The sequence below is a fragment of the Brachyistius frenatus genome, unplaced genomic scaffold (genome assembly GCF_029030835.1).
Source record: "Brachyistius frenatus isolate BFR_SWC_R1_liver_20210118 unplaced genomic scaffold, ASM2903083v1 Contig_207, whole genome shotgun sequence".
NCBI lineage: Eukaryota > Metazoa > Chordata > Actinopteri > Embiotocidae > Brachyistius > Brachyistius frenatus.
In genome coordinates this window covers 629,699-655,912 of record NW_027210806.1, presented here as the reverse complement: position 1 = coordinate 655,912, position 26,214 = coordinate 629,699, and the positions used below count along the sequence as shown (strand labels likewise).

The 26,214-nt window shown below is 42.1% G+C and overlaps 3 protein-coding genes across 7 annotated transcripts; 2 read left to right on the top strand and 1 right to left on the bottom strand.

The window, feature by feature from the left end:
* Window positions 1-1,162: 1,162 nt before the first annotated feature.
* LOC138633101 (major histocompatibility complex class I-related gene protein-like) lies at window positions 1,163-6,862 on the bottom strand. 4 transcript variants are annotated; one of them, XM_069719136.1, is made up of 6 exons: window positions 6,638-6,862; window positions 5,201-5,479; window positions 4,440-4,742; window positions 3,875-3,982; window positions 3,685-3,705; window positions 1,163-1,247 (listed from the first exon to the last, which is right to left on the bottom strand). In XM_069719136.1, the coding sequence occupies exons 1-6, from the start codon at window positions 6,759-6,761 to the stop codon at window positions 1,168-1,170; spliced, it is 915 nt and encodes a 304-aa protein (XP_069575237.1). In that variant the 5' UTR covers window positions 6,762-6,862; the 3' UTR covers window positions 1,163-1,167. The 4 variants fall into 4 exon arrangements, with proteins under 4 accessions (XP_069575237.1, XP_069575238.1, XP_069575239.1 ...); XM_069719137.1 differs by having other exon boundaries at window positions 3,685-3,702; XM_069719138.1 differs by having other exon boundaries at window positions 3,875-3,979.
* A 3,086-nt stretch (window positions 6,863-9,948) lies between these two features.
* tapbp.1 (TAP binding protein (tapasin), tandem duplicate 1) lies at window positions 9,949-15,324 on the top strand. Of its 2 annotated transcripts, none has more exons than XM_069719123.1 (9): window positions 9,949-10,055; window positions 10,233-10,381; window positions 11,393-11,577; window positions 12,345-12,593; window positions 12,902-13,261; window positions 13,423-13,746; window positions 14,121-14,222; window positions 14,462-14,490; window positions 14,626-15,324. In XM_069719123.1, the coding sequence occupies exons 2-9, from the start codon at window positions 10,317-10,319 to the stop codon at window positions 14,635-14,637; spliced, it is 1,326 nt and encodes a 441-aa protein (XP_069575224.1). In that variant the 5' UTR covers window positions 9,949-10,055; window positions 10,233-10,316; the 3' UTR covers window positions 14,638-15,324. The 2 variants fall into 2 exon arrangements, with proteins under 2 accessions (XP_069575224.1, XP_069575222.1); XM_069719121.1 differs by having other exon boundaries at window positions 10,187-10,381.
* A 585-nt stretch (window positions 15,325-15,909) lies between these two features.
* On the top strand, window positions 15,910-25,055 carry daxx (death-domain associated protein). Its single transcript, XM_069719124.1, has 11 exons — window positions 15,910-16,212; window positions 17,403-17,658; window positions 18,725-19,150; window positions 19,350-19,481; window positions 19,577-19,693; window positions 20,387-20,618; window positions 21,081-21,247; window positions 21,331-21,481; window positions 22,030-22,621; window positions 22,872-23,007; window positions 23,421-25,055. The coding sequence occupies exons 2-11, from the start codon at window positions 17,422-17,424 to the stop codon at window positions 23,478-23,480; spliced, it is 2,250 nt and encodes a 749-aa protein (XP_069575225.1). The 5' UTR covers window positions 15,910-16,212; window positions 17,403-17,421; the 3' UTR covers window positions 23,481-25,055.
* The last annotated feature ends 1,159 nt before the right edge of the window (window positions 25,056-26,214 follow it).

Below are 26,214 nucleotides of genomic sequence, written 5' to 3'. Positions count from 1 at the left end.
TGATTGAAAACTCACACATCAACATCTACATGACAGAGCCACGTTTATTTAATCTGTGACAGCAGTGAATACTCAGTATTCATGAAATCGTAGCTGCACTCACAGGTGTGTGTTTATGAAATCATTCAGAGACAGAAATTTGGATTATTTGGGGACTTTATTGAGAATCAAAACACGTAAAAATAGATTGAAACGTTAATACAACTTAATTAAATCTACATAACCCCAAACACAAAGTGATTGGAGCACCTCTCTTTTCATTTCTAAATGCTTACATGACAGAAAACCCCTTCGTCCCTAAAAACAACCAAATATCACACCACCCTTCATTATATCAGCTAAACTTAAACTGTAGTGTCAAATGAAGAATAATAAAGTAACTTGCATCAAAAACCCTTGAAGACATAAATTATTTGCTCAAACCTTCTTACAATCAAAACAAAACCTTTAACGTTTTATCAGCTCAACAAAAATATATAAGCAGAATATTTACAACTAGAAAACCACATTTTAACTGGTTCTTAAATTTTGTGTCCGTGCGCATTGATGCAACCTCATATTGTAATTTCATGTTTTTACTGTTATTTTCTGGGAATTAAATGAACAAATGATGTCATCATAACCGACTAATTAGCATCAAGCACCACAGTGATGCAAAACTCCCTTCATCCATTTCCTGTCCTGTTGTTCAGCGGAGTTAAAGAGGACTGGAGTCAGTCGCAGCTTTATCATCAGGAGCACACTATTATAATTTTATGAATGGTATCTAAAAAAAACAAAAACTAAACTCCTTACAGCAGATTCAGATCTCCGCTGCCCGAGTGTTGACGACAACCAAAGGATAAAACACATCCTTTAATGTTTATTCACCTATCAATGCTTCAAGCACGTCTTGTCCACTTGTCTGACGTGCTTCTAGTCTATAAAATAAATGATCTCTCAGGTCCTCTGGCAATTTGTTTTTTTAGTTGTTTCAAAGTCAAGACAATAACATTTGGTCAGACTGCTTTTAGTTTTTATGCTCCTGGAACAATCTGCCTGAGGACCTGACGATCTTATATGCTTTTGTATTTATTGTGTTATTGTGTTTTTTGTGTTTATTGACATGATGTCTATCTTTTATTGTTGTTAACAGTTTATTATCTTAAAAAAAGATAACCTCATCAGTTAGTCAGCCTTGATCAGGCCTGTAGAGCTGTTTACGTTTTTTGAAGACTCATCAGAGGATCTCGAGAATTTGTCAGAATCTAGAGAAAAAGAAATCGGACATCATTAAGGTGGAAGACAAAAATGCAAGACGACATGACGAGTTATGTCAAACAAACAGGTGGACAGCAGTATATGGACCAACTGTCACAGCCCAAACCTCAAGGCTTTAACGACCTCTGCAAAAATGTTACGAGCCTATGATTTAACTACCGACTAACATATATATATATATACAGTGGGTATGGAAAGTATTCAGACCCCTTTAAATGTTTCACTCTTTGTTTCATTGCAGCCATTTGCTAAAATCAAAAAAGTTCATGTTATTTCTCATTAATGTACACTCAGCACCCCATCTTGACAGAAAAAAACAGAAATGTAGAAATTTGTGCAAATTTATTAAAAAAAGAAAAACTGAAATATCACATGGTCATAAGTATTCAGACCCTTTGCTCAGTATTGAGTAGAAACACCCTTTTGAGCTCGTACAGCCATGAGTCTTTTTGGGAATGATGCAACAAGCTTTTCACACCTGGATTTGGGGATCCTCTGCCATTCTTCCTTGCAGATCCTCTCCAGTTCCGTCAGGTTGGATGGTGAACGTTGGTGGACAGCCATTTTCAGGTCTCTCCAGAGATGCTCCATTGGGTTTAGGTCAGGGCTCTGGCTGGGCCAGTCAAGAATGGTCACAGAGTTGTTCCGAAGCCACTCCTTTGTTATTTTAGCTGTGTGCTTAGGGTCATTGTCTTGTTGGAAGGTGAACCTTCGGCCCAGTCTGAGGTCCAGAGCACTCTGGAAGAGGTTTTCTTCCAGGATATCTCTGTACTTGGCCGCATTCATCTTTCCTTCAATTGCAACCAGTCGTCCCGTCCCTGCAGCTGAAAAACACCCCCATACCATGATGCTGCCACCACCATGTTTCACTGTTGGGATTGTATTGGGCAGGTGATGAGCAGTGCCTGGTTTTCTCCACACATACCGCTTAGAATTAACGCCAAAAAGTTCAATCTTGGTCTCATCAGACCAGAGAATCTTATTTCTCATAGTCTGGGAGTCCTTCATGTGTTTTTTGGCAAACTCTATGCGGGCTTTCATATGTCTTGCACTGAGGAGAGGCTTCCGTCGGGCCACTCTGCCATAAAGCCCCGACTGGTGGAGGGCTGCAGTGATAGTTGACTTTGTGGAACTTTCTCCCATCTCCCTACTGCATCTCTGGAGCTCAGCCACAGTGATCTTTGGGTTCTTCTTTACCTCTCTCACCAAGGCTCTTCTCCCACGATTGCTCCGTTTGGCTGGACGGCCAGGTCTAGGAAGAGTTCTGGTCTTCGATCTCATGATTCTCATTTGCTCTGACATGCACTGTGAGCTGTAAGGTCTTATATAGACAGGTGTGTGCCTTTCCTAATCAAGTCCAATCAGTTTAATTAAACACAGCTGGACTCCAATAAAGGAGTAGAACCATCTCAAGGAGGATCAGAAGAAATGGACAGCAAGTGAGTTAAATATGAGTGTCACAGCAAAGGGTCTGAATACTTATGACCATGTGATATTTCAGTTTTTCTTTTTTAATAAATTTGCACAAATTTCTACATTTCTGTTTTTTTCTGTCAAGATGGGGTGCTGAGTGTACATTAATGAGAAATAAAATGAACTTTTTTGATTTTAGCAAATGGCTGCAATGAAACAAAGAGTGAAAAATTAAAAGGGGTCTGAATACTTTCCGTACCCACTGTATATAAATATAGATACTGTATATATATACCAAATATAAGTAGGAAAGATGGTATCACTTTCACTGGTTTCAGTTCAAAAACATCTATATCAAAATAGAAATGGGTGAAACTATGGGATGAAAGACTAAAAATTTGAAACTGCTCAAAGTGGGCAGAATGAGGTTTTCTTTAAAAGCATGAAGTACCACACAAAGATGGCTAGATGCATTGCACATGATGTGTCAGACCGAGTTAGTACAGAACAGTTAGTTATCGGTCATCGACGTCCTGGAGAAGAATCTTCAGAAGAACAAAATACAAAATGATCTCAACAATTGTCAAATAAAGGAGGATGGATATGATTTAGCCACGAAACATTTATGAACAGACAGACACACAGAGAGATAAAAACATAGATATGAACCTGTGCTCCATGAACTTTCTGGAGGAGATGTAAAATGAACAAACTAAATCACAACAGGGGTTCAGTTACCAACTGAGCTGCTCCAGTGTGACTGTTACTGCCATTTCCATAACTTTCTCTACAAATGTTGGTACTCTGTAATATTACCAATCATGCAATTCAAGACAACACTTTGCCTCAGCTACATTTCAGGGAGAAAGATTACACCATCATCGTCGTCTTCAGGGATTTGGTGAAGGTCATGAGCCCGAATTAACACTCAATGGAAGCCGCCTTTGATGAAAAACAGCTCAGCTCAAAAAATATGACAAATAAAAGACAAATAAAAAAGGTTTTACTTACCAGGCAGATAAGGTTTGGCTGCTAAAAACAAATAAAGGAAAACATTTCAGTTGTCATGGTTGTTATTGAAAGGATACTAATCCCTTTTCCCTGAATTATTTGATCTGGTTTAAAATCCCTCCTACATTTGACATGTCATATTATCATGAAACTGTGTGTCTAAACTTTAGTTTCTGTTTTGGTCTCTCACCCGTCTTCTTCTTGTAAACAAGGAATCCAATCGCAGCGAGAACAACAACGAGAACAACAACGAGAACAACCGCTGCGATGACGGTGATGATGATGATGTGATTCCCTGCTGATGAAACAACAACAAACAAATCACCACCGGAAGAAACAAAGCAGGTTATAAGAAAGGAACCTTCACGTGATAATCAGGGAACAACATGTTTGTCCTGCTTGATTTCATTCATCTGAACATAATTCCTGCGTCTGTGCCGACGTCTCCTCGATTCGTTTTGTTGGACCTCATTTGTGTACCGTGTTATAATAGATATATAAAGATATAATTCTTTAATTGTGTTGAAACATGGTCTGAAAAAAAGTCTTAAAATTTGTGTTTAAAAGCACTTAATTTAGTTTTCATTGTTGACGTTGTTCTGTATTAATTAAATGTGATTAAAGACAGGAATGTGTCACATAATGATCCCAAACTGGCAAACAAAGGATTTAGGCCTTCAAATTTAATTTAAATAAAACTGTAACAGTAAACTAAATGTGTTTCCCACATTCATCCCTTCTGATTGAAGTCTTACCTTCATTGGTCCTGATCACTGCTTTGTCCAGTTTGGTGATTTGGTGCTCGTCAACTCCAGAGAGCTGAAACACACACTCGTACCTCTTCCAGTCTTCAGGTGGGACAGATGTGAGATCCAGGTCGACACTCTTCTGGAAGGTGCCATCGTTGTTGTAGAGGATCTCTCCCTCGTCGACGCCCTCATGAAACTCCTCTCCGTCTTTCCTCCAGAACATCATGGCTCTGTCAGGGTGGAAACCTGTAGCGTGGCAGGTGACTGGAGAGGAGGAAGTCTTCTGGAGGAGAGACACTGAGGGAAGCTCTGCAGAGACAACAGACAGTTTATAGTTATATTATTATGAAGTAAATATGGATGTTACTGTTTCTGTTTGATTTAATGGAGTTTGAAGACTGTAGTTACGCATATTATTACATTTAATGTACCAAATAAAAGGGAATGATGATACAGAAGAGAAGGAAAGACGTAGAAAGAGACATGAGGGAGTGAGACAGGTTAGAAAGGACAGACAGAAAGACACAACTGGAGGAAAACAGTGGTCATAAATATGAAAGAGAGAGAGAGAAAATGTGGTGAAAAGGAGAGCGAGGCAAAGAGGAGAGAGAGAAAAGCACAGGAAGAGTAAATGGATGTAAACGGAGACACAGAGGGTCTTTGTATGTTGGTTCATGTTTACTGTGATGTTACTGCTGGTTAGAAACAGAAGGAGGCAAATGAAGACTGTTGTGTTCATGAAGCTGCAGCAGGTCATGTGATTCTACCTGTTCTCATCAGAGAGCTTCTTCCATAGTTCACATACTTCTTCAGTGACTCAGGACAACGCTGGGTGAGGTAGTTCTTGTTCTGTGCGATCCAAGCTTTGTTGTGATCCAACTTGTGTTTGGTGATGAAAGCCTGTTGTTGTGGAGCGATCCATGTCTCTGTCTTCAGGTCAAAGAATATGAAGTCTTCTCCATCATAACCGTACTGATCAAATCCATTAACCTCTCCAGTCTCATCATCCCATTCACAGCCGGATATGTACTGGAAAATGTGGACACCTGAGACAGACAGAGACAGAGACAGAGACAGCATTAAACCAGAGTGAGATCACAGCACAGTCAGTTGTTATTAGTTAATATCATCGTCAGCACAAAGACACACTGATCCACAGACAACAAAATCAACACTTCCTGTTGTTAATGAGTCAACGGAGGAAACAACCATCATCTGAACAGTGTGGACATCATAGAGAGAGACAGAGAGACAGGGAGACAGGGAGACAGGGAGACAGAGAGACAGGGAAACAGGGAGACTGAGACAGGGAAACAGGGAGACAGAGAGACAGGGCGATAGAGACACATGTTAACACAGTCCATATCCTCTCTATCACCCACTCACACACACACACACACACACACACACACACACACACACACACACACACACACACACACACTCACTCACACACACACACACACACACACACACACACACACACACACACACACACACACACACACACACACACACACACACACACACACACACACACACACACACACACACACACACACACACACACACACACACACACACACACACACACACACACACACTGAGGTGGAGTCCTGACCAGCAGACAGATTAAACCTGATCCTGGATTTCACATCACATCCTCTGAAAGTCTGCAGCCAGTGGATCAGTCCAACAACGTCCTCTTCCTGTGAGACACTACAGACCAGATGCTCCTGAGGTTTTTCTACAAGCTTCCACTGAAGGAGAGTTTGAGTCCAGGATGAATCACTAGACTCCACCTGCTCAGCCAGGACAGTGAGTCCTGTTCAGCAGTGTTACTACAACTGCTCACAATAAACCAGAGACCAGCAGGACCACTGTGGAGACTGGGAGGCAGTCTGTGTCCTCATCTCATCTCTAGTCCGACTATATTTAGGACTGGAACACATTATTCTCATCATTATCAATTCATACACTGACACTGACACACTGTGGTCAAATAAAGTTAATCCAATCAAAACTGGAGTTCTGCTTTAAATTTCTTGAGTCGTGCAGTTAAATCTTTTAAATCTGTGATCTGAATGAAACATTTTCAACGTGTGTTCACACATGTGTTACTACAACACAACATAAATATCAATTACTAACAACCCACTAAAAATTAACAACATAAAACAGTAAAATGTGAAACATGAACAAACCTCCAGTTTGGTTGAAGCGCTGCTTTGCAGTCTCAATGTTGCCTTTGAAGGCCTCCTGGGCACCCAGACAGTTACCAGTCTCCCTCTCCCAGTACTGTGGATCCTCGTCTTCAGCTCCCTTCATCCAGTCCTGTTTGGGTACGTTTCTCTTGGTGATGCTGTCACAGTGGCTTATCTGAGCATCATCAACCAAACCGACGGACACATACTCTGGGAAGTTTGGAACTCCAGAAGATGCCGTGTAGAAATACTTCAGAGAGTGAATCACTGTAAGAAATAGATCGTGTTGTCAGTTCAGATTTAATAATCACAACTTTATAAAACACAGAACAACATTATATTCTGTCACACACAATCAACAAGAAGCTACATTAAATAAAATGATGTGTAGCCTACACACAAGGCAAGTGTGTGTGTGTGTGTGTGTGTGTGTGTGTGTGTGTGTGTGTGTGTGTGTGTGTGTGTGTGTGTGTGTGTGTGTGACCAATTCATCATCTAGCAATACCAAGCAGCACGTGACTACACATACAGTAAATGTAGTTATTTTCAGTGTCATACTTGAACTCAATTAATAAAACAAAGTGTGGGATAGTCTGTGGAATGGGTTATGTATTAAATGTTTTATAATAAAAGAATAGAGCTCAAACATGTATGCCTACTATGATTTAAGTTGAATATTCATCATTATGTATTGTCTACTATCTGTGTGTGCATATATGGCCAAATTCGTGAGTACAGTATTGACAATAGAGGATTAATATATAAAGCAGGAAGAAACGTCTTCGAAAACAACCATAAACGTGTTGCTGTAGATACAAATGTTTAATCCAACACCCAAACGGCAGTTTTATGTGGTACATTTCTAAAAAAATTACAGTCAAGATTAGCCTACTATATCGGCGTTTTCTTTTTCCCATCTTTGTCATTAGTTTGAAATATTTGACGCGACAGCGAGCGCAGATCTTTTTCGGCTGGAGGTGTTTGAGCGCGAGTCGCACAATATATTTAATTTGGACAAACACGATCTGTTTAAATCCCTCGTTAGGATGTTTTTTTTGTCATGATATTTTATTTATTCATTTGTAGGCTATATTTTGCGCTGTGAAGTTATGCTGCCATGTATAATAAAAATTTAAACAAAAAAAAAAAAAAAAACGTTCGTCCTTAAAAAAGAAAAAAAATACAATTCTCAATACCAAGTTAACCTTCTTGTTAAAAGAGTGCGTGAAATTATTAGGAATCAGTCAAAGCAGTGAGTATCAGACTGTTAAACGAACTTCAACATCATACAGGGCTTCACACGAAGACACGGAGTTTTCTATTTCACAATGACTTCAAATATGAACTTTATAACTCACCTGCTGTTGTTGTGTTTATTTCCAGGAGAAGCAGGAAAATGAAGGACTTCATTGTGGTATTTTGGGTCTATATTTTAAATTTCTCCTTTACTGACATGTCTCCCCTGTTCCGACCAAAAGACTGAAAACACGAGGTCTAACCTTCAGCCTCCCGTCAGAGCCAATAGGAATTCACTTTGAGTGAAACGTCACCTAAATCCGGGTAAAACCAACACACACAGGTTATAAACGAAACTGAAATATCCATTCTGCTAGAATTCACACCTGTGCTGCTCAGACCTTTGTTAATATACAGAAGTGTATTGATTTCTGAGCTACAGATCAGCACTCTGAAGATTGAAGGGATCCAGTAATATTTTGGTTTTTGACTGATGTCTGACTGAAAACAGTTCTTATCACAAATATCAACAATTACAAATGTTTTAAAGGTCTCTGTTTCCTTCTCCTCTTTTCTATGTAAATTCATATCTGGAGAGCCAGTGATGTCTGTGACAAATTTTAATAAAGCAAATGAACATCTCCACTTTGCCAGATTGCCGCAAATGAGGTATTTTCTACATCAGAATAAAGAGTGAAAACTAAACTAAACAACTAACTAAACACAGCTTTGACTGCAGTGTGTTTATTTTATTTTTTTAGATTACAGGGTGTAAAATGTACAAGGGCTAAGCAATATATCACTATTGTATCATATCATGATATGAGATTTGAAATCGTGTTAGATTTAGGATATTGTAGTGTCGTGATAGGTTATTAATATTGTGTTTTCCTGTTTTTTAAAGGCTCTATTTCAGTCGAGGGATGTAATTTTCTGAACATACCAGACTGTTCTCGTTGGTCTATTATTTGCCTTTACCATCTTATTCACTACATCCACATTACTGATGATTATTTATTAAAACAATCTTTGTGTAAATATTTTGTGAAAGCACAAAAAATATTGCGATATATGATTTTGTTAACATCAACCAGCCTCAAAATCCACTGTAAAATACAGCATAGGTCTGCAGGAGACAGCTGCTGTGTTGTTGTGATGCTTTTCAACTTAGACGCACACTCTCACAGACTGTCACTGAGTCACAACCTTTACTGTGGAAACACCTGTGCAGCCATTTTGTGTCTTCTTTGTTATGTTGAAATGGCACACACATAAATATACCTGTCAGTCACTTGGCATTTGATTCAGCAAATAGTATTCTATTCTAATAGATAGATAGATAGATAGATAGATAGATAGATAGTTTATTAATCCCTCAAAGGGAATTTTTCTTTTAAGTTACAGCAGCAGTGTTGTGTTAGAGCTCCACCACTGGGCCGAAAGCAGCACATCTCTCTGTGCTGCTTTCTGGGAAATCACATGACAAGTCGGAGTTAGGTTTCGTTTTTGTGTTTGTGACACAGATCTGGTATGATTTGCAAATGTTTCGTCCCAACAGGCCTTCTTGTCCTTCTTGTGTTGCCACATTCATCCTCAATTAGAAAAACAATCACAGAAGAAGATCAGTGTAACTTCAGTCATGTAAGGCTTGAAAGTCATAAATAAAGTGAACAGCTGGTTTTACATCTATAAAAACTGCTGAAATATCCCATTTGGTGAAATGAAAAACATCTGTAGGCTACTTAACGAACAGTAACCACATTTTCCAACCGCAGTCATGATAAAACTCAGTTGCAGGACATTGTTTGCAAAGGAACCGAATAATACAAATAATAATAATAATAATAATAATCCTTATCTGTATGGCACCTTTCATACAATAAAGAGTTTTACAACATGAGAATTACATGCAGTGTTCCACATAAAAACAGATATAAAGGAACAATTTAAAAGTACAGAAAATAAACGAGATGCATAAGAACAGATACAATGCATACAAATAAATACAAGTAGAGTTCAAATATCAAATAAACAATGTGCATTTTAAACCAAACCGAAGCACATCCTGACCAAGTCCTACCTGACTATTGTTTGGTAAAGGGCGCCATCTAGCGGTGAGTTTGAGGAACTTCTCATTGTACATGTTTAAACCAGGCCGACTGCATTCAAGTTCTGGTCAAAGGTTTGTCTTTTCAGCTTCTAGTCTTTCTTCCTTTTCTGATATAAAATGTACTTTTTGTGATGGCCTTGTGTAGTTGTATTGTATGTTGACATGTTGACCTGAATTAGTATTTCCCCCTGGCTGGCTGACAGACGTTGTACGTGAAAGTGAAACTAAAATCCAGCCCTGGACTTGCAGGGGAAAACCAGCCGTCAAATCGCCCTTTAGTACGTGTGAGAAAAGCAGAAAGAGTACCAGACAGCTGAGGGAAGACACACAGCCATGACAAACTTTTCTACAATTTATAAACTGATCCTGGTCGCTGTGATCTGCTTCATCGAAGGTAGGTAACGTGTTTTTCTCTGCTGCTCTGGCAAAATACACCAAACGGAAAATAGACTTTTTTTTTTGCATACAGTAATGTCCAAGTAACACCTTTTGAATATACGCACGAGTCATATATCCCTTTTGTAAATATAGCATAATGTGGTAATATATGATAGAGCAAAACAGCTGGAAGAAACGACGTTCAAAACGACGTTAACTGTAAACTATTAAAACATAGTAATATCTGTGTTGTGTGAGCCATTGGTATGCCGAGTTTCACATGAATCCTATATAGAAGGTAAAACGTCTTAATTAATGTTCCAGCTGAAAGTAAGTTTGCCTTTAACATTGATGGTGTTTAAAATTCTACATTTGTAAATGGGGTTTGGTGGGACGTGTTCAGTGAAGTGTTGTCGCCCTCTCGTGGCCAAAACGGTTATTACATCCAGCTCCAAGCCGAGCTGTGCTGTCTCCACTTTTGGTTATTGGATATACTGAATGCTATTAAGATTCGTGAAATACATGTATGCTTGAAAACATATAGGTAGAAAACAAAAAGGGAAATTTAGGATTATTTTTCTGAAAAAGATACTTTCTGCGCATTTTGTCAGAATTTTTGTTCAAGGTCCAAACACTGGCAGGTGAGGATGAGGCAGAAGGGGTGGAAACAATTTAGAGGAAAATTCACCTTTTTGGTTTCTTAAAGGGAATTAGTTTTACCAGGTTTTTTTTTTTTTTCTGGTTTATAATTCCTTCTTTATTTTGAATTTTTCATTTCTGCAAATGGCATATTTAACAGAACTACAGCAGGTTTATTCTCTAATAGGTCTTGGAAGGACACTATACAAATTAGCAAATGCATCATTTATTGGAAAGCATAGCGGGATTCCTTACAGAATACAAATATGACACATAATATAATCTTACTCTTATGTTCATGTTTTACAGTTGTTGTTTTTTTTTAAACTCATTCGTCAGTATCTTGTTAAATCTTGTCTGTCTGTAGCCTGCAGCAGCAGGACCAGCAGCAGCAGCAGCAGCCTGGTGTTGGAGTGCTGGTTTGTGCAGGACAAGGCGGGTCGAGGAGGCGGTTTAACCGGAGCTACGAGCCAGGAGAAATCTCTGCTTCACATCCAAGCAGATGCACACGGCCTCAGTTCAGAGTCCCGACCGGCTCCTTCCGACATCAACCCCGACAGAGTCTACTTCATTACCGGTGAGTTCAGCACGGTGACACTGAACAGCACATATAACCACAACATTTACCTCGACGTGTGAGAGGCAGTGTGCATTGTGCTTTGAGATGGGTTTTTTCATGCATCATGTGACAGCTAGTGGCGCAAATTGTTCCAACTCGCTGCCTCAATTAAAGGTAACTATAACCCAGCAGAGAAAAATGAGAGCTGAACAACAGCTCTCATTTTTAAAGTGATCATAATAACTGAGAATGATTGAATATTTTGAGCTTCTCTGTCTGATTTGGATGTATTCACACTTGTTATAACATTTTAAATATGATATTTAATACTCCAGTGTACATGGGGTAACAGGTTTATTTTTGCACATATCCTCTGCCTCCTTTGTTTTTACACTAAAGATGTAAACATGTATTCTGTGACCTGATAATTTTACCTCATTGACATTTGTTTGATCACTTTGTTAAATAAATTAATCAGAGATGTGAGGATCAATTCTGATGTATAAATCTAGAATATGTGTTCGCTGTATTGCTGCACAATCTGCTGTTTTCTATCGGCCTTTTTACAAAATTTATGGACTGAAACATCAGGTGTCTAACATTGCTTCCTGACATGTCTTCAGCTTCTTAATTTCTCCATTTTGTCGACACTTAAATATGAATTTGTCCGCAAGGCATTCTGTAATTAATCTTTCCAGTAAAAAAACCAAAAAACAAACATGTTGTGATTTCAATTTTATACCATTCACACCAGGTTTTATCCCTCCCACTCCCTGTTTTCTCAGACCCGGCTGCCACTCTGCGCCACCGCTCTCTCAACCCTCCCAGAGGTTCTATCCAGAAGCCCAGGTGTGAGATCAACCCCTTCCTGCCACAGCCCTCCACCCTCAAATGGGTTGCTGCGCTCACAGACTCCGCCCTCAGCCCCGTGTACCTGCAAGCCGACTGGTTTTCCACCACCTTTCAGGGCCTCAATAAACAGCTGGGCATTTCCACCATCACGCGTGCCCCAACGGGATCTAAGGAGCACGATGGTAATGATTTTACAGCACAGAAGACCAGCTGAGTCACCCAACACGTGGCTGCTGTCATTTAGAGCAGTGGTTCTCCATTTGTGGGGCCATTTTCAGCAGGTTGTGGATGTGTTAGGAGGGGGGGGGGGCATTTTTTAATTTTCAAGTCTGCAGAATTTCTAATGCTGATGCTTTTATTTTGAAGGATTTTTGATCCAGTGTGGCTCCAAAATTTCGAAGAACTTTGGAGGCAAAGGACAAATGTGGGTCCTGAGGCCAGTTGAGGTGTCGGTTTGACTCTCTCCTCCTCCCCTCTCTTGTTTCCTCAGTGATCCTGAGCGTGACCACTAAGACCGTCTCGGTACAGTCCAGACTCGGGGAACCGGTGCTGCTGGACTGCGGCTTCTGGGCCAACCCTTCATCGCCTCTGTCCGGGTCGGGTTTCGCCGTGGAGTGGCGGTACCAGTTCAGAGGTCACGGCCGGCTCGTCCTGGCCTACGACGGCAAGACGGACCGCATGGCCGACGCGCAGGAGGAAGGCGCCATGCTGGACTTCCAGGCTTTGCACGAGAAAGGAAACGCATCCCTGACCCTGCCGGAGGCCAAAGTGCGTCACTCCGGGACGTACATCTGTACGGTGTTCCTGCCGTACCTGCTGGTTCAGGTGGCGGTGGAGCTTGAGATTGTAGGTGAGGGAACAGGTTGTAGATTGGAGGCACTACCCAACGGTCCTAATCCTGTCTGCTTTTAAAAAACACTTTAATAAGCTGATTTTTATATTTAAAAAAATAGTTCCGTTCTTAATTCTGTTTCCTTTTCTTTCCTTTTTTTTTTTTACTCCTCTACCCAGAACCTCCATCTCTCTCCATCCACCCCTCCCCTCTGCCCCTCGTCGCTCCAGGTCAGACGTTGACTGTCCAGTGTGAGGCGTCCGGCTTCGCCCCCCTCTCCCTGGAGCTGAGCTGGGAGTTTAAGGGTGCCGATGGAAAGTCCAGGACCCTGGGATCGGGCAGCGCCACGGGCCACAGGCAGGCTTGGGACAGCACCTACAGCCAGAGCACCCGGCTGGAGATCGACACATCGAAGCTGGACCTGGGCCGAGGAGGGGAGGTCACCTGTGTGGCTGTCCATCCCGGAGGCACACGACGGGCCAGCACGACCCTCAGTGTCATCGGTGATGTGGAAAAAATTTAGTTAAAACTCAATTTAACTGCAACGCTGATAGAAAAATTTAACTTTTAGGATAACTCGGCTATGAAGTTTGCAAGGTTTCGCCAAATTTGTGTCTACTTGTACCTGGTTGATTGTCAGATGCAGTTAAGCTTTTTTTTCCCACAGAAATCATATCGCCCACCCCGAGTCTGACTTTTTTTCCCCCTGAGATTTTATTATTTTAACACACCGACTACATCTGGTGGAATATGTAACTCCTAAAGGTTGAATGTTGAAGGTCAAATTAATTATTTTTGTCCAAATTAACAAAATAAAACCATGCAAATCAGATGAATGAAAATTAGCAGGCTTTGAATTTAGTTTTTTTCTTTTCAGGATTCAGTACTCCCTCCGTCGAGGACTCGATGGCGATGGTCGGTGTGGCGCTCGTGCTCTACGGGCTCATCAAGTTTGTCTCGTGGACTTTCACCAGCTCAGGTAGCAAACAACTCAGAAACATCAAACACAAAATCTTTTCTTTTCTGACAGTGATGATATCAATTCTTGAATTTATTGATTATATGCTGCCAATTAATCATTTAAAGCTGCAAAAAGTTTAAAAAAAAAAACAACAACTTGACATTCATATTGAAATAAAATCAAATAGAAGTCACACTGAAACACATTTCTGGTAAGATATTTCATTTTTAATCAGACTTTTCTTTCTCTTTATGAAGGCTCGGACGAGGCCGATAAACCAGATAAGGTAACGCCACTTTTCTGGCCTTTTTTTAATGTGTTTCCATTAATGTTATATATTTGTTCACGTCTGTTTCATCATCGTGGAGCTGCTGCTTTGCGTTTCCTCTCAGTAATAATTTTCTCCGTCTTCCCGTCACAGAAAGAGAAATAAAGATGAAAGACAGGAACTGAGTGTGAACGGAACCACTAAACCTGTCAGTTTTGATATCTGGGATGGATTTCAGGAGCAGCTTACCGCCTTTTTTTTTTTTTTTTTACAGCATGCACTAGTGATAAATCTGAATAAATTTGAATGTTCTTTTTTTCCCCTTGAACTCATTCAGTTTCAGCTTATTTCTGGGTCAGCTGGTATTTTTTAAATATTTTGTTATTTAGGAATAGACGTGTTGCACTAGGGTGTCGTGATGAGACTTTAACTTTCCTCTGAAATGTGATATTGATGTATCATACTGGCCTCTTGTGTGTTCTTCTTACTGTATGTTGTCACAAACACTGGAAAAGTACCAGACACAGAGGAAGTTTGAAATGATGATGTGTTGAGTTATCAACTTCAATTTGGAGATGTTTATTATATATTAACTTTTACCTTTTAAGGGACCAAAAATGAGTCTTTCAAAAGTCCTATGAAAAGTATTTTTTTGTCACGATTATTATAAATTCAATATTTGAAAAAACTGTCAGTCAAAACCGAAACCCAAAATGTTATTTCTGTTAATACAGATAATCTGTGTGTGTACATTTTCATATTGTCGTTTTGTGTGTGTTTGTCTTCCCCGTGTGTTGGTAGGAGTGATGCGCTGTAATTTATACAGTCATTAAACTTGTATAGCAATGTGAAGGAAATATTTTTGTCTGAAGTGAAAAATTTGCATCATAATTACATATTTGAATTGAACTCAGAATTTAAAATGAAATAAAAACTTTTCTGAAAACATGTCGTCTGTGATTGCCAGATTATAAATAGTGCTCCTTTTAAACATGCTGGTGCTCCACATTGTCCAAAATAACCTGGAAATAGTTATATTTATGGTAAAAATGTGTTTGAGATTGGAAGCAACCCCCAAAGACTTATTAGTAATAATAATACATATATACATACATATGAGATTTAAAAATGGGTAAACTGGTAAAATCTCTCAGGGTATGAAAATAATTTTGTTTAAGATTCAGGATTTATTTAAATTTTAAAATTTAAATTTTTTTATTCTTTACGGTGATTTTACGTTGTTGTTTTATTTTGTCACGACGCTCAAGGAAACGGGATCTGGTTGCAGACAAAATGGTGGACCTCCGCTGCTGACAGGAAATCACATGACCTTAGCAGAGGAAGTGCTGAATTCGTCGTTGGTCAGTCGTCCAATGGCCAGCGAGGTTACTGGACGTCATCCGTGAACCAATCAGAGGCATTGATGCTAACGGGACTTTAGCGGGTATATTTACGCTCTCCAGTCGACAGCGTAGCTAAGTTGACGGAGCATTGTTTTGGTCAACAGAGACTCAGGTTTAAAAACACGATTCTCTCGGTTATCCGGGATTAGTTTGATGAGATCGACGAGTACTTAAAAAGAACATGTTGGGCTTCGTCCTGATTCGTTATCTCCTCACTTAGAATCACAATGCTAACTAGCGACGCGGTGCTAACGGAAGCTAACTGAGAGTTTAAACATGCATCGTGGCGGAGCGTTAACGTCCTTTGTTGTCACGTCAAACAGCTCGTAAACAAGAGGTCAGTATGTGCGAGCGTGTCGCGACGTCTGCAACCCCTCCTCACTTGTAGTCATCTTTTGTCAAACTTGCTGAATGTAACGTGTCGTGTTTTATTTGGCTGCGGCCACTGTTTAGTTTCACCGAGCTGTTCAGACATCAGACGGAAGTTAAAGCGCTTTCTGTGGATGAAGCATCAGATTCACGAGCTGAGCGTGTTTCTGTGCTCCTGCTGCGGCAAACGTGGGACGCAGAGCCGGGAGCCCGCTGTGGTGATGACGGCTGCCTCCAACGGCTACTTTCACCAGTGGTTCAACTGATCATCGATGATGGAAAAAAAAATAATGGAAATGCTGATTACAAGTTCCCAAAAGGAAAAGGAAGGATGTTGTGATCGCTTGCAGTCAATAATAGACTCTCAGACGTTCAGGTTTCTGTTCAGGGGATTATGAATAAATACATCAAAAATAAATTGCTGCTGCTGCTGTCACGAAAAAGATCAACTGGAATAAGAAAACATTCAATTATCCTGCTTGAAAACTGATTAAAAACCAGTTGCTGCAGATCAATCGACAAAATGTGACAAGCGTGTTGTTTCTGTTCATGCTTTTCTTTTGAGGAATTTACGAGTTCACCCTTGAGCGTTGAACTTCACGCTCTCTGGTGCCACACATCAAAAGCCGGCATCATATTGCCAGGTCAATTTATTTATTTAAAATATTTCTTACCAGATCTTCGATCGGACGCGATGTTTTTCTCTGACTTCAAAATATTGTTATTATTAGAAAAATAATTATAATCCGAGTGTTGTTATCGGCAACAATGTTGAAAAATATACAACAACAAAAAACCGGCGCTATTTGATCACTCCTCGGTTTATATTGAACTTCACTGACAAATATTATCTCTGGTTCTTTGTTTTTTTTGTTTTTTTTTCAGATGATTTAAAGTCTGCTTAGTTTCCGTTTTTGCAAATTAAAGTCGGACAGTTTAGATATGATGAACATGACATGGAAAAAAAAGTAAATAAATTGACAGTTGAGAACCACAATAGGATTTTTAATCTGTCATTGATGGTGTTCATCATCCAGTTTAAAGATTTCAATAAACAACTGCAGCTCTGGAGTTTGATATCATGACATCTTTTGGTTTCAGTTGCTTGTGTGACATCGCTGATCGACTTTACCTCCGTTTGTGTTTTTCTGCCGACAGAAAACAACCAACCTTTTGGATGGCGGTGGCTCCCGCCTCGATGGCAGATAAGATCATAGTCCTTGATGACGACGAAGAGGAGAGTCCTCAGCCCTCCTGCTCTGCCTCCGCCTCGTCCTCCGCGCCTCCAGCCAAAAATGTGTCGTCACTCAAAGCTCAGCAGGCGGCGCCCACCCACATCACCCAGTCGCCTTTCGCCTCAGCGAAGACGCCCACGCATGTTCTGCAGGCAGAGAATCAGAAGTTGTTCACCGAGGTGAGCTCGTATGAAAAGGCTCGGCATGCATGATGATGGTTCAACGTCAGACAGATGCACACGTCAGGTCCAAAGTCATTATTTAGAAAATAAGCCTCAAAAAGACATGTTTTTCTTTTTTTGGGGGAGGGGGGAGTTGTTTGATTGACAGGCCTGTGGTGCAGTCAGGTTACAGCTATCGGTGGGCGGGACGTAGCATCGTCAGGTTTCCAATCAGGTCAGTCAGATCCACCGGTGGCTCCTCCCCCAGCTCGTCCAAATATGGTCACTTCCTGTTCCAAGCCGCTCCCAACTGGCAAAGATGGCGCCGGCCAAAATCTGAACTGGAGGCTTCACAACGTTCACAAACAAACGGGTGCAGTGGTTAGCATTGTTGCCTCACAGCAAAAAGGTTCCGGGTTCGAATCCGGTCCTGGGCCTTTCTGTGCGGAGTTTCCATGTTCTCCCTGTTCTTGCGTGGGTTCTCTCCGGGTTCTCCGGCTTCCTCCCAACATCCAAAAATGGTGGTTCTAGAAGTTTCCCTCAGGTGTGACTGAGTGTGAATGGTCTTTGTTTCCGTCTGTCTCTCTGTGGCCCTGAGAGGGAGGCTGTAGCTCAGTCGGTAGACTGGGTTGAACACTAACCAGAAGGTTGGTGTTTCGGTCCCCAGCTCCTCCTGCCCACATGCCCAAGTGTCCTTGAGCAAGACACTGAACCCTAAGTTGCTCCCGAAGGTGTCCCATCGGTATGTTGTAAGTCGCTTTGGATAAAAGCGTCAGCTAAATGAAATGTAATGTGACGTTACCGCTGGTTACCGCTCGGTACAAATAGATATCTTTTTCGCGGAATATGTCTCATTCTCAATAACAAGCGACCGTTCCCTCTCCCACACACCACACACCATCTCTGGTTGTTGAAAGAGCATTTTCTGAATAGTTGATATCTCGGGTGGATCAAAAAAATGTCATTATATTGACATAATAATAAAACATAAAGGCTGTAAACTTCTCGTTGTTCCACCTTCGTCACCTCGTCTCCCTCCTTGTTGATCTTTTATCCTGCTTGGTCTGTTTTCTCTGCCCTCCAGTTTGTGGAGCACTGCTCCTCTCTCACCAAGGACTGCCCCGAGGTGTTGACCTTCCTGCAGACCAAGCACACCAAGGCCTGCCCGGACTACCTGTCGTCCGTGGAGTTCAGGAACACCCTGGGCCGCTGTCTGACCCGGGCTCAGGCCAACCTCTCCAAAACCTTCGTCTACATCAACGAACTGTGCACGGTGCTCAAGCAGCACGCCACCAAGAAGAGGCCGTCCCTCATCAGGGTCGAGCCGGGGCCCTCTACCTCGACGTCCAGTCCTCTCCGATCTACCTCCGCGGGGCTCAAAAGCAAAGACAAGACTAAAGGGAAGACGGATGAGGAGGGAGGAGGAGGGGAGGAGGAGGGAGCCTCCACCTCGGGGCTGCAGGGCGACGACGCGACGGAGAGAAAAGCCAAGAGGGCATCCAGGAAACAGGTTGGTGTTTTGGCCAAAAAAAACTTTATAACTCTCATAATCAATAAAATGGGATTTGTATGGAAGATTATTTATAACGTGTTTTTCCACATTAGAGAGCAAAAGAGTAAAAATAAATAAATAAAGAACTTTAATAAAGCAGCCAGTAGATTGGCTCCGCCCCTTTTGACCCGTCACCTGTCCCCCTACCGCCTCTCAGATTGCGTACCTGGAGAACCTGCTGAAGGTGTACAACGACGAGATCTGCCGCCTGCAGCGGTCGGAGCTGAGTCTGGACGACCTGGGAGCCGAGGACTCGCTCTACATCCAGGAGCACAAGCTGAAGAGGAAGGTCCGTCCGGGGCTCTGCTGGTTTACAAGTTAAGATGTGTGACGGCTCGTCTCGATTCCTCCCTCATATTCTCTTTTTTTTTTTTTTTTTTTCAGATTATGAAGATTTATGAAAAGCTGTGTGAACTGAAAGGCTGCCACATCGTGACGGGACGAGTCATCGAGCAGAAAATCGGCTACACGAGCACTCGATATCCGGAGATCAACAGGAGGGTGAGCCGCCTGCTGCCGAGTCACCTTTTGGCGTTTTACCTTCAGTTATCCTCCCAAACGACGTTGGAGTGTAAAATCACGACACCAGATCATTGTGACTGTCAGCAGGATTTGACGCGTCTGTGGATTGTTTGTCGTCACGGTTTTCAAAACCACTCGGAGCGCGGTACAAAACCCAAAACGACAGATATTACATAATCACCTGATCGGACCGCAATTATCTGGCATCATTTTTCTGGCATCAATAATTTCCGTTCACTTCTGTAAGAGCAGTTAAAAGAAAGAAAAAAAGCAGAAATGTCACGTTTTCATCGCAGCTCCCACGTCGCTTGAGGTTTGGCTGACGCGCTTTAAATGCCGTCATCTTCTTCTGCTTTGATTTAATGGGACGGGTGGTACATTAGCGCCACCTACTGTTTCATCTGGAACCTCTACTATCCAACGAGCCTCCAAATAGCATCTACAGCCAACAATCGGCTCCCTCTTTAACCTTTAATTTAGCTTACGTTGTAATAGTGGAATAAAATAAGCAACTATACAATTTGTATGACAATTAATCATCTGATAAAACTGCGTGATTGTGAGAGTTATCTGACACTAGCCGTAGTTGTGGGAGGTCAAATGGACTCCAGTTAAAGAAGCTTTTCCAGTTTTCTGTGTGGAAGTTGAACGGCTATCCCTGCTGCCCGTCAGGTCGAGCGTTTCATCAACAGTCCCGAGGCCCACAGGAACCCTCCGGATTACCCGGACATCCTCCAGCAGGTGCTGCGTGCCAACGAGCGCCACAACCTGTGCCTGAGCAGGAAGCAGCTGAATGAGATCGCCAAGGAGGCCTTCAGCGAGACGGGGAGCCGCATGCAGGAGCGACGCCACCTCGACCTCGTCTACAACTTCGGCTCGCACCTCACCGACGCCTACAAGCCTGGTAGGAGGAGAGAGATGCAGGCCGGCGTGGGTCAAAGGGGGTCAAAGTTTCTGACAACAAAAACGAGGGACAGAGAAAATGTTTTCCAGCTTTCAGGGATTCAATTCTTTGTGAATAGATAACAAGATTTTTTTTACTGTTTTAGTGTCTAAATTACAACTTCGGTCAGAGAAAGTTTTGTCTTTCTGTTTTTTTACACATCTTACCTGACATTCATTTTTAGTCTCCATTGCTACTTTTCCGTAGTTACTCCAGCTTTTCTTTTTTTAAACTGAACCAAACAAAGCCGACATAATGCTGCTCTGTGTGATTTTTAAATAGCGTGTTTATACCTTTTATTCAGGGACTTCAACAGGACTCGTGTCCCTGAACGACACTGAGAAAACGACCTTTTTTTTGTATTCGATATTTGCCGTTTCACCCGCTGTTCTCACTCTGTCCTCCCTCCCGCTGCCCGTGAAGCCACAGACCCGGCGCTGATGGACCAATCGCTGCTGCGGAAGCTGCGTTCCAACAGGGAGGTGTCTCTGTCCCGCCTGGAGGAGGTCATCACCAAGTACGCCGTCAGACAGGACGACACCGAGGACCAGGAGCGACGCAGGCGGATGGAGAGAGACAAAGACAAAGAGGTGAACGCAGGGTTTTCACACGGAGACGTGACGGTTCGCGTGTTTTCAGTCTTCACAGCAGATGTTCTGTTTGTTCACTTCAGGGCCACAAGACAGAAAAGGAAGCGGGCGCTAAAGAGGTGAACGGAGTGGCGGAGGAGGAAGAGGAGGATGACGAGGATGACGAGGAAGACGAATCGTCAGACCCGGACATCGAGGAGGAGATCCAGGCCAGCACCCAGCAGGACGGTCCAGGTCAGATGTTTTCATGGTTTTCTGGAGCCGTCCGTCTGTTTGTCCTTCACACATCTCCACAAACGTGTGTTGCTGACGACCCGAGGTTGTGCAATATTATTATTATTATTATTATTATTAATATTATTATTAATAATAATAATATGGACGTGTGTGTCCCGGAGAGCAGGCAGATAATCGTGACACGTTTAATATTTGTTAACTTTCATTTAAAAAAAAAAAAAAAGGTGACCGCCAAGTGATTTAATTTCACTTTCACATGAGCCCAATTCAAATAAAAGGACATTTCTGGCGCCGCAGTCGAGCAGCAAACCGCTCCGAAGAAGGCGACTCGGCAAAACCACCAGCCGGGAGTCAAACTGCTGAACGGGCTCTTTCAACCAGCGTTGCACTCGTACCTCTGAAACATCATTTGGAGACGTTTCATTTTTATCTTCTGTGTTAAATGTTTTCATTTTTGCCGTGTTGGGATTCTCTCACTGTTTGCATGTGGGTTTTGTTTTTTTTGAAGAGAAGATTTAATTGCATGAAATCACTTCTTCCTGCAGACGAGGACGAGGACGAGAACGAGGACGAGGATGAGGACGAGAACGAGAACGGGAAGTACGACGGTAACGAGGCGGATCGAGCGAGCGAAGGCGCCAACAAGGAGGATCAGACGGACGACCAGACGGGCAGCGTTTCTGCCGGCGAGGAGGGAAGCGTGAAAGACGAAGAGGAGCCCGTCACGAGTGGACTCAGTCCCATTTCTGACGAAAGCAAGTCCCACGTTTCTCCCGGGTCGGACATCCCCTCCCCCAGAGACAGCCCCAGCCAATCGGAGCCCACGCAGACCGACCACGAGCGGCCGCTGTCCAACGGCGACCTGGCGGGGCCCGTGGACTCCTCCAGTCAGGTCTCGCCGCCTCTCGTGAGCACCAGCGACGCCACCACGGACCCGGCGGACGAGCCCCCGAGAGCAGCCAACGGGGAGCCGCTGCCGCTGTCGCCCACCATCATCGTGGAGAAATGTTACACGCAGACGACCAACGGCACGTCGCCGCCGCCGAGCCCCAAAGTGACGAGGAGCCGGAAGAGGAAGAGGGAGGAGATGACATCAGGGAACTCTCGCAATGCGAAGCACATCATCATCCATGACAGGTGAGGAGGAGGAGGAGGAGGAGGAGAGGGGGTGGGAGGGGAGATCTGTATATTTATTCTGTTTTTAATGTACGAACACTCCAGATTTGAGATCCCACTTCTTTAAACTTAATGTGAAATTACATACATTAGAAAATGTTATTGAATTAACTACAATCTTTCTCTGGATGAATTTATTATTGACACTTTTCTCTTTTGTTTTTACCTCTACTGCTGCATCCTCTCCCCGGTTCCTCCTCCTCCTCCTCAGTGAGGTGGACATCCCTCTGGACATGGGCGTTTTTAGCTGCAACTCTCCGCAGGAGGCGGAGTCCACCCGAGCCGACACTCCCACCCAGGAACTGGTCAGCAGCTCTCAGTCGACTCCGCCCCCCAAAAAAAACAAGGTGTGAGGAAACAGGCTGATGGATTACGTTACAGGGTATTTGTAGCTCAGGTCATGTGACGCTGCAGATGGAAACCTGCCTCTAAAGTGAACAGACCTGGTCCGGATGGCAGCAGGTGGGTTTTCAGACGTCAGGAGACGTCACGGGGAGAGCGAGCTGCAGATTATTAGGATTTCCAGATAGTTGATATGAAATGAAAAAAATAAACCAATCGTCAAATCTTCGAATTGAACAGCAAGATCTGATTGGACAAAAGTCCTTCAAAAAATGATACCAAGTACATGTTGTCAACCCCAGTTCATAGAGAGCAAAGTCCTTTAACGGCAGGACGCCTCCGATTGTTCTCCCAGAAATGAAAAGGGAAACTCAACCTGATTTTTGTTGTGTAACCGTGTCACTGTTTGTGTTTGCAGGTCAACGTGGCGACCCAGTGTGACCCAGACGAGATCATCGTCCTGTCAGACTCAGAATGACCTTTGACCTCACTCAGACTCTTCCACCCACACCCCGCCCTCCCCCCCACCTGCCCGCCGCCGCCGGCAACTAAAAAAGCAGAAAAGCTGAATGTTTTTTTTTTTTTTTTAATTCAGGATTGTCAAGGTGCTCAAATAAATTACAATTTAAAGAGTTGATAGTTTTTTTTTGTTTTGTTTTAAACAGAAGAGCCGATCACGGCTGTGGAGGGACGACTGTGACGCTCATAGTTACGTTCTACCTATCAAAAGCCAAGGACACCAGTTTCTGTGAAGGACTTGTAACTTTGATAGTTAAGCCGGCAGGAACAGGAACCCTCCAAACAGGAAGTGACAGCCTGGCGTCTGACGTCGCTGTCGGCTGCTGTTAGCATTAAAGACGTTTTTTTTTGTTGTTGTTGTTGTTTTCTGCTCTGAACTCGGAGCTAAAAACTCGTCTCCTCGGATGATTGTCCCCGGACTCGAATCCTGATCTTTCGTTAGCGTGCTCGAGTGAAGAACCAGTGCCTGATAACATGAACTGTGCAGACGGCGGCCAGTTTGTTTACATTTTTATATTAGGATTTTTTTTTTTGTCTTTTTCTTTTCTTTTCTATATAAAAGCGAAACGTTTGAGCTGGCGTCGTTTTACTCGCTGTTTGTATTTATGATGCGTTTTGAGTGCGATGTCCTCGAACGCAGCACAGATCATGGAAGACAAAAAAAGAATTGGAATTCTTCCTCTTTTGTGTGTGTTTTGTTCTTTTGTTTGCCCTCCGAACAAATTTCTATTTTAATGAACTCTGCTTGTTCCCAGATAACTACATGGAAACTCGCCACAGGACGACTTCCAAACAAACACCAGATTTTCATTTGAGCCCGTTTAAAAGATCCTCAACGCCTTAAAACGTCTTAAGCAATCCTGTCATTTTAACGAAGATTTAAGGAAGAAAATACAAGTTTTAATCGCACAAATAGTCATTTTCTTCCCCTGCTGTTGATACACTGGACATTCAGATGAATTTGGCCGTTCAACTTCAAATTTCTGCTTCACTGCCGTATTTAAAATAGTATTTTTTGGCCAGAGTTGCACTTCCAGCATTTGATGATTTATTTTGTTGTTGTAACGCCTCTATGAGTTTCCTGGTTGTTCCTTGTGTAACTGAACACTCGGTGCGGTGATGGATGTCCCGTTTGATCTTTTTATCAAACCCCCGTTTTAGTTTTTTTCTGCTCCCGAACTCTGGTACCTCGCAGGTGACGCGGTACTTTGGGGTAAACGCTCTTTTCAGGGCTCCGACATCGTAGACCCCGAATGTGGTTATCTTTGCTATACGACCTGTCTGGCCTCGTTTATGCAGAGGAGTGATCCATCATTCACTGTGAATTCTTTTCTTTCTCAATTTTGATAATAAAATAAATAGTTTTTGTTATAAACGGCCTCCGTGTGGCTAAAGTTTGTACTTGCGTGTATTGAAAACCGTGTGAATGAAATGTTTGTAGATTCATTTTATTTGTTCACCATTAAAAGTCTCAGCAGGTTCATCTTTTAAAAACTTTACGTGTAGAATATTAAATTAATTGTTTTGCATCTTTTGTCTGCAGTGATGACTTCTGTCTCCTTTTAAATGCCTTCAGCCTCGTTTTTTAAATTTTTTATTGGTGCTCTACTTTGAATTTGCTCCGCCTCTCACCGGCCAATCAAATCAACCGCATTTCTCTAAGCAAACACGCAGAGGGAGGTCGGCCAGACAAGACGAAGAGATATTTATTTAGACTCGTCATCGCTCAGCAGGGAGTCGACCTGAACGCAGCCTTTGCTTGAAGCTCTGGGGAAAAAAATTATTCCACGCAGTCGGCTGCGATTTCAATATTTCAGATTTGTTTTGGTGGTTTTGCTTTAAAATCAAAATGTCCAAATTATGCTGAAGAACTTTTAAAGTTTGACAGTCAGTAATCTTCCCAACACTGTTGGCCACCACGTGACCCAAAGAAAAGCTCTTCTAAAATTAAAATAAAAAAATAAATGTGAGTTTTTCCACCGTCTGTTCACAGATTTTAAATGAAAGGAACGGAGATCTTACCTCAGCGGTGATGTTTGGAGAGAAAAAGAGGAGTTGACGCCTTTTCTAGCGGCTTGGTTTTTTGTGTAGCTGCATCACAAAATAAAAGTATTAACATCCGCTGCAGTGTTCTCAACAGTTTCTCACCGCAGACATTCAGACTTCTTGTTGTGCAGAAAATCACAGGTGGAATTAACGAAGGCTCGGTTTCATTAAACCATGAAACATCCTGTGGACTTCCTGCTGGGAAAGGTTTGGCTTTGCTTCATTGAAGTTGTTTAAATCTTTTAGTTAGTTATTAATCTGAAACACATCAAACCCCTTTAAACATTTTTTTTAAATTTCCTGATGAGTTCTAGTGATGCAGGATCTTAATAAAGTTTATGAGACTCATGAAGCTACAAAACTGCAGGAAATGCTGCACCAGCAGTTTTATGTTTTATTTGGTGTTATCGACTGGCTGCTCATGACTTCTGGAAAAAAACATCCTAAGCAGCAGAGGAAGGAGTTCAATAAAATACTATAATAAAGTGTATTCTTATGCCAACTAATAAAACATAATAAAATATCAAAAAAAATTGTCCTAAAAAAAAAATCAGTAAAATTCACTAAAAAAGTTAAATGAAATATAACTACAAAAAAATAAAATTTAAAAAATGAAATAAAATGAAATACAATTAAATAAATACATG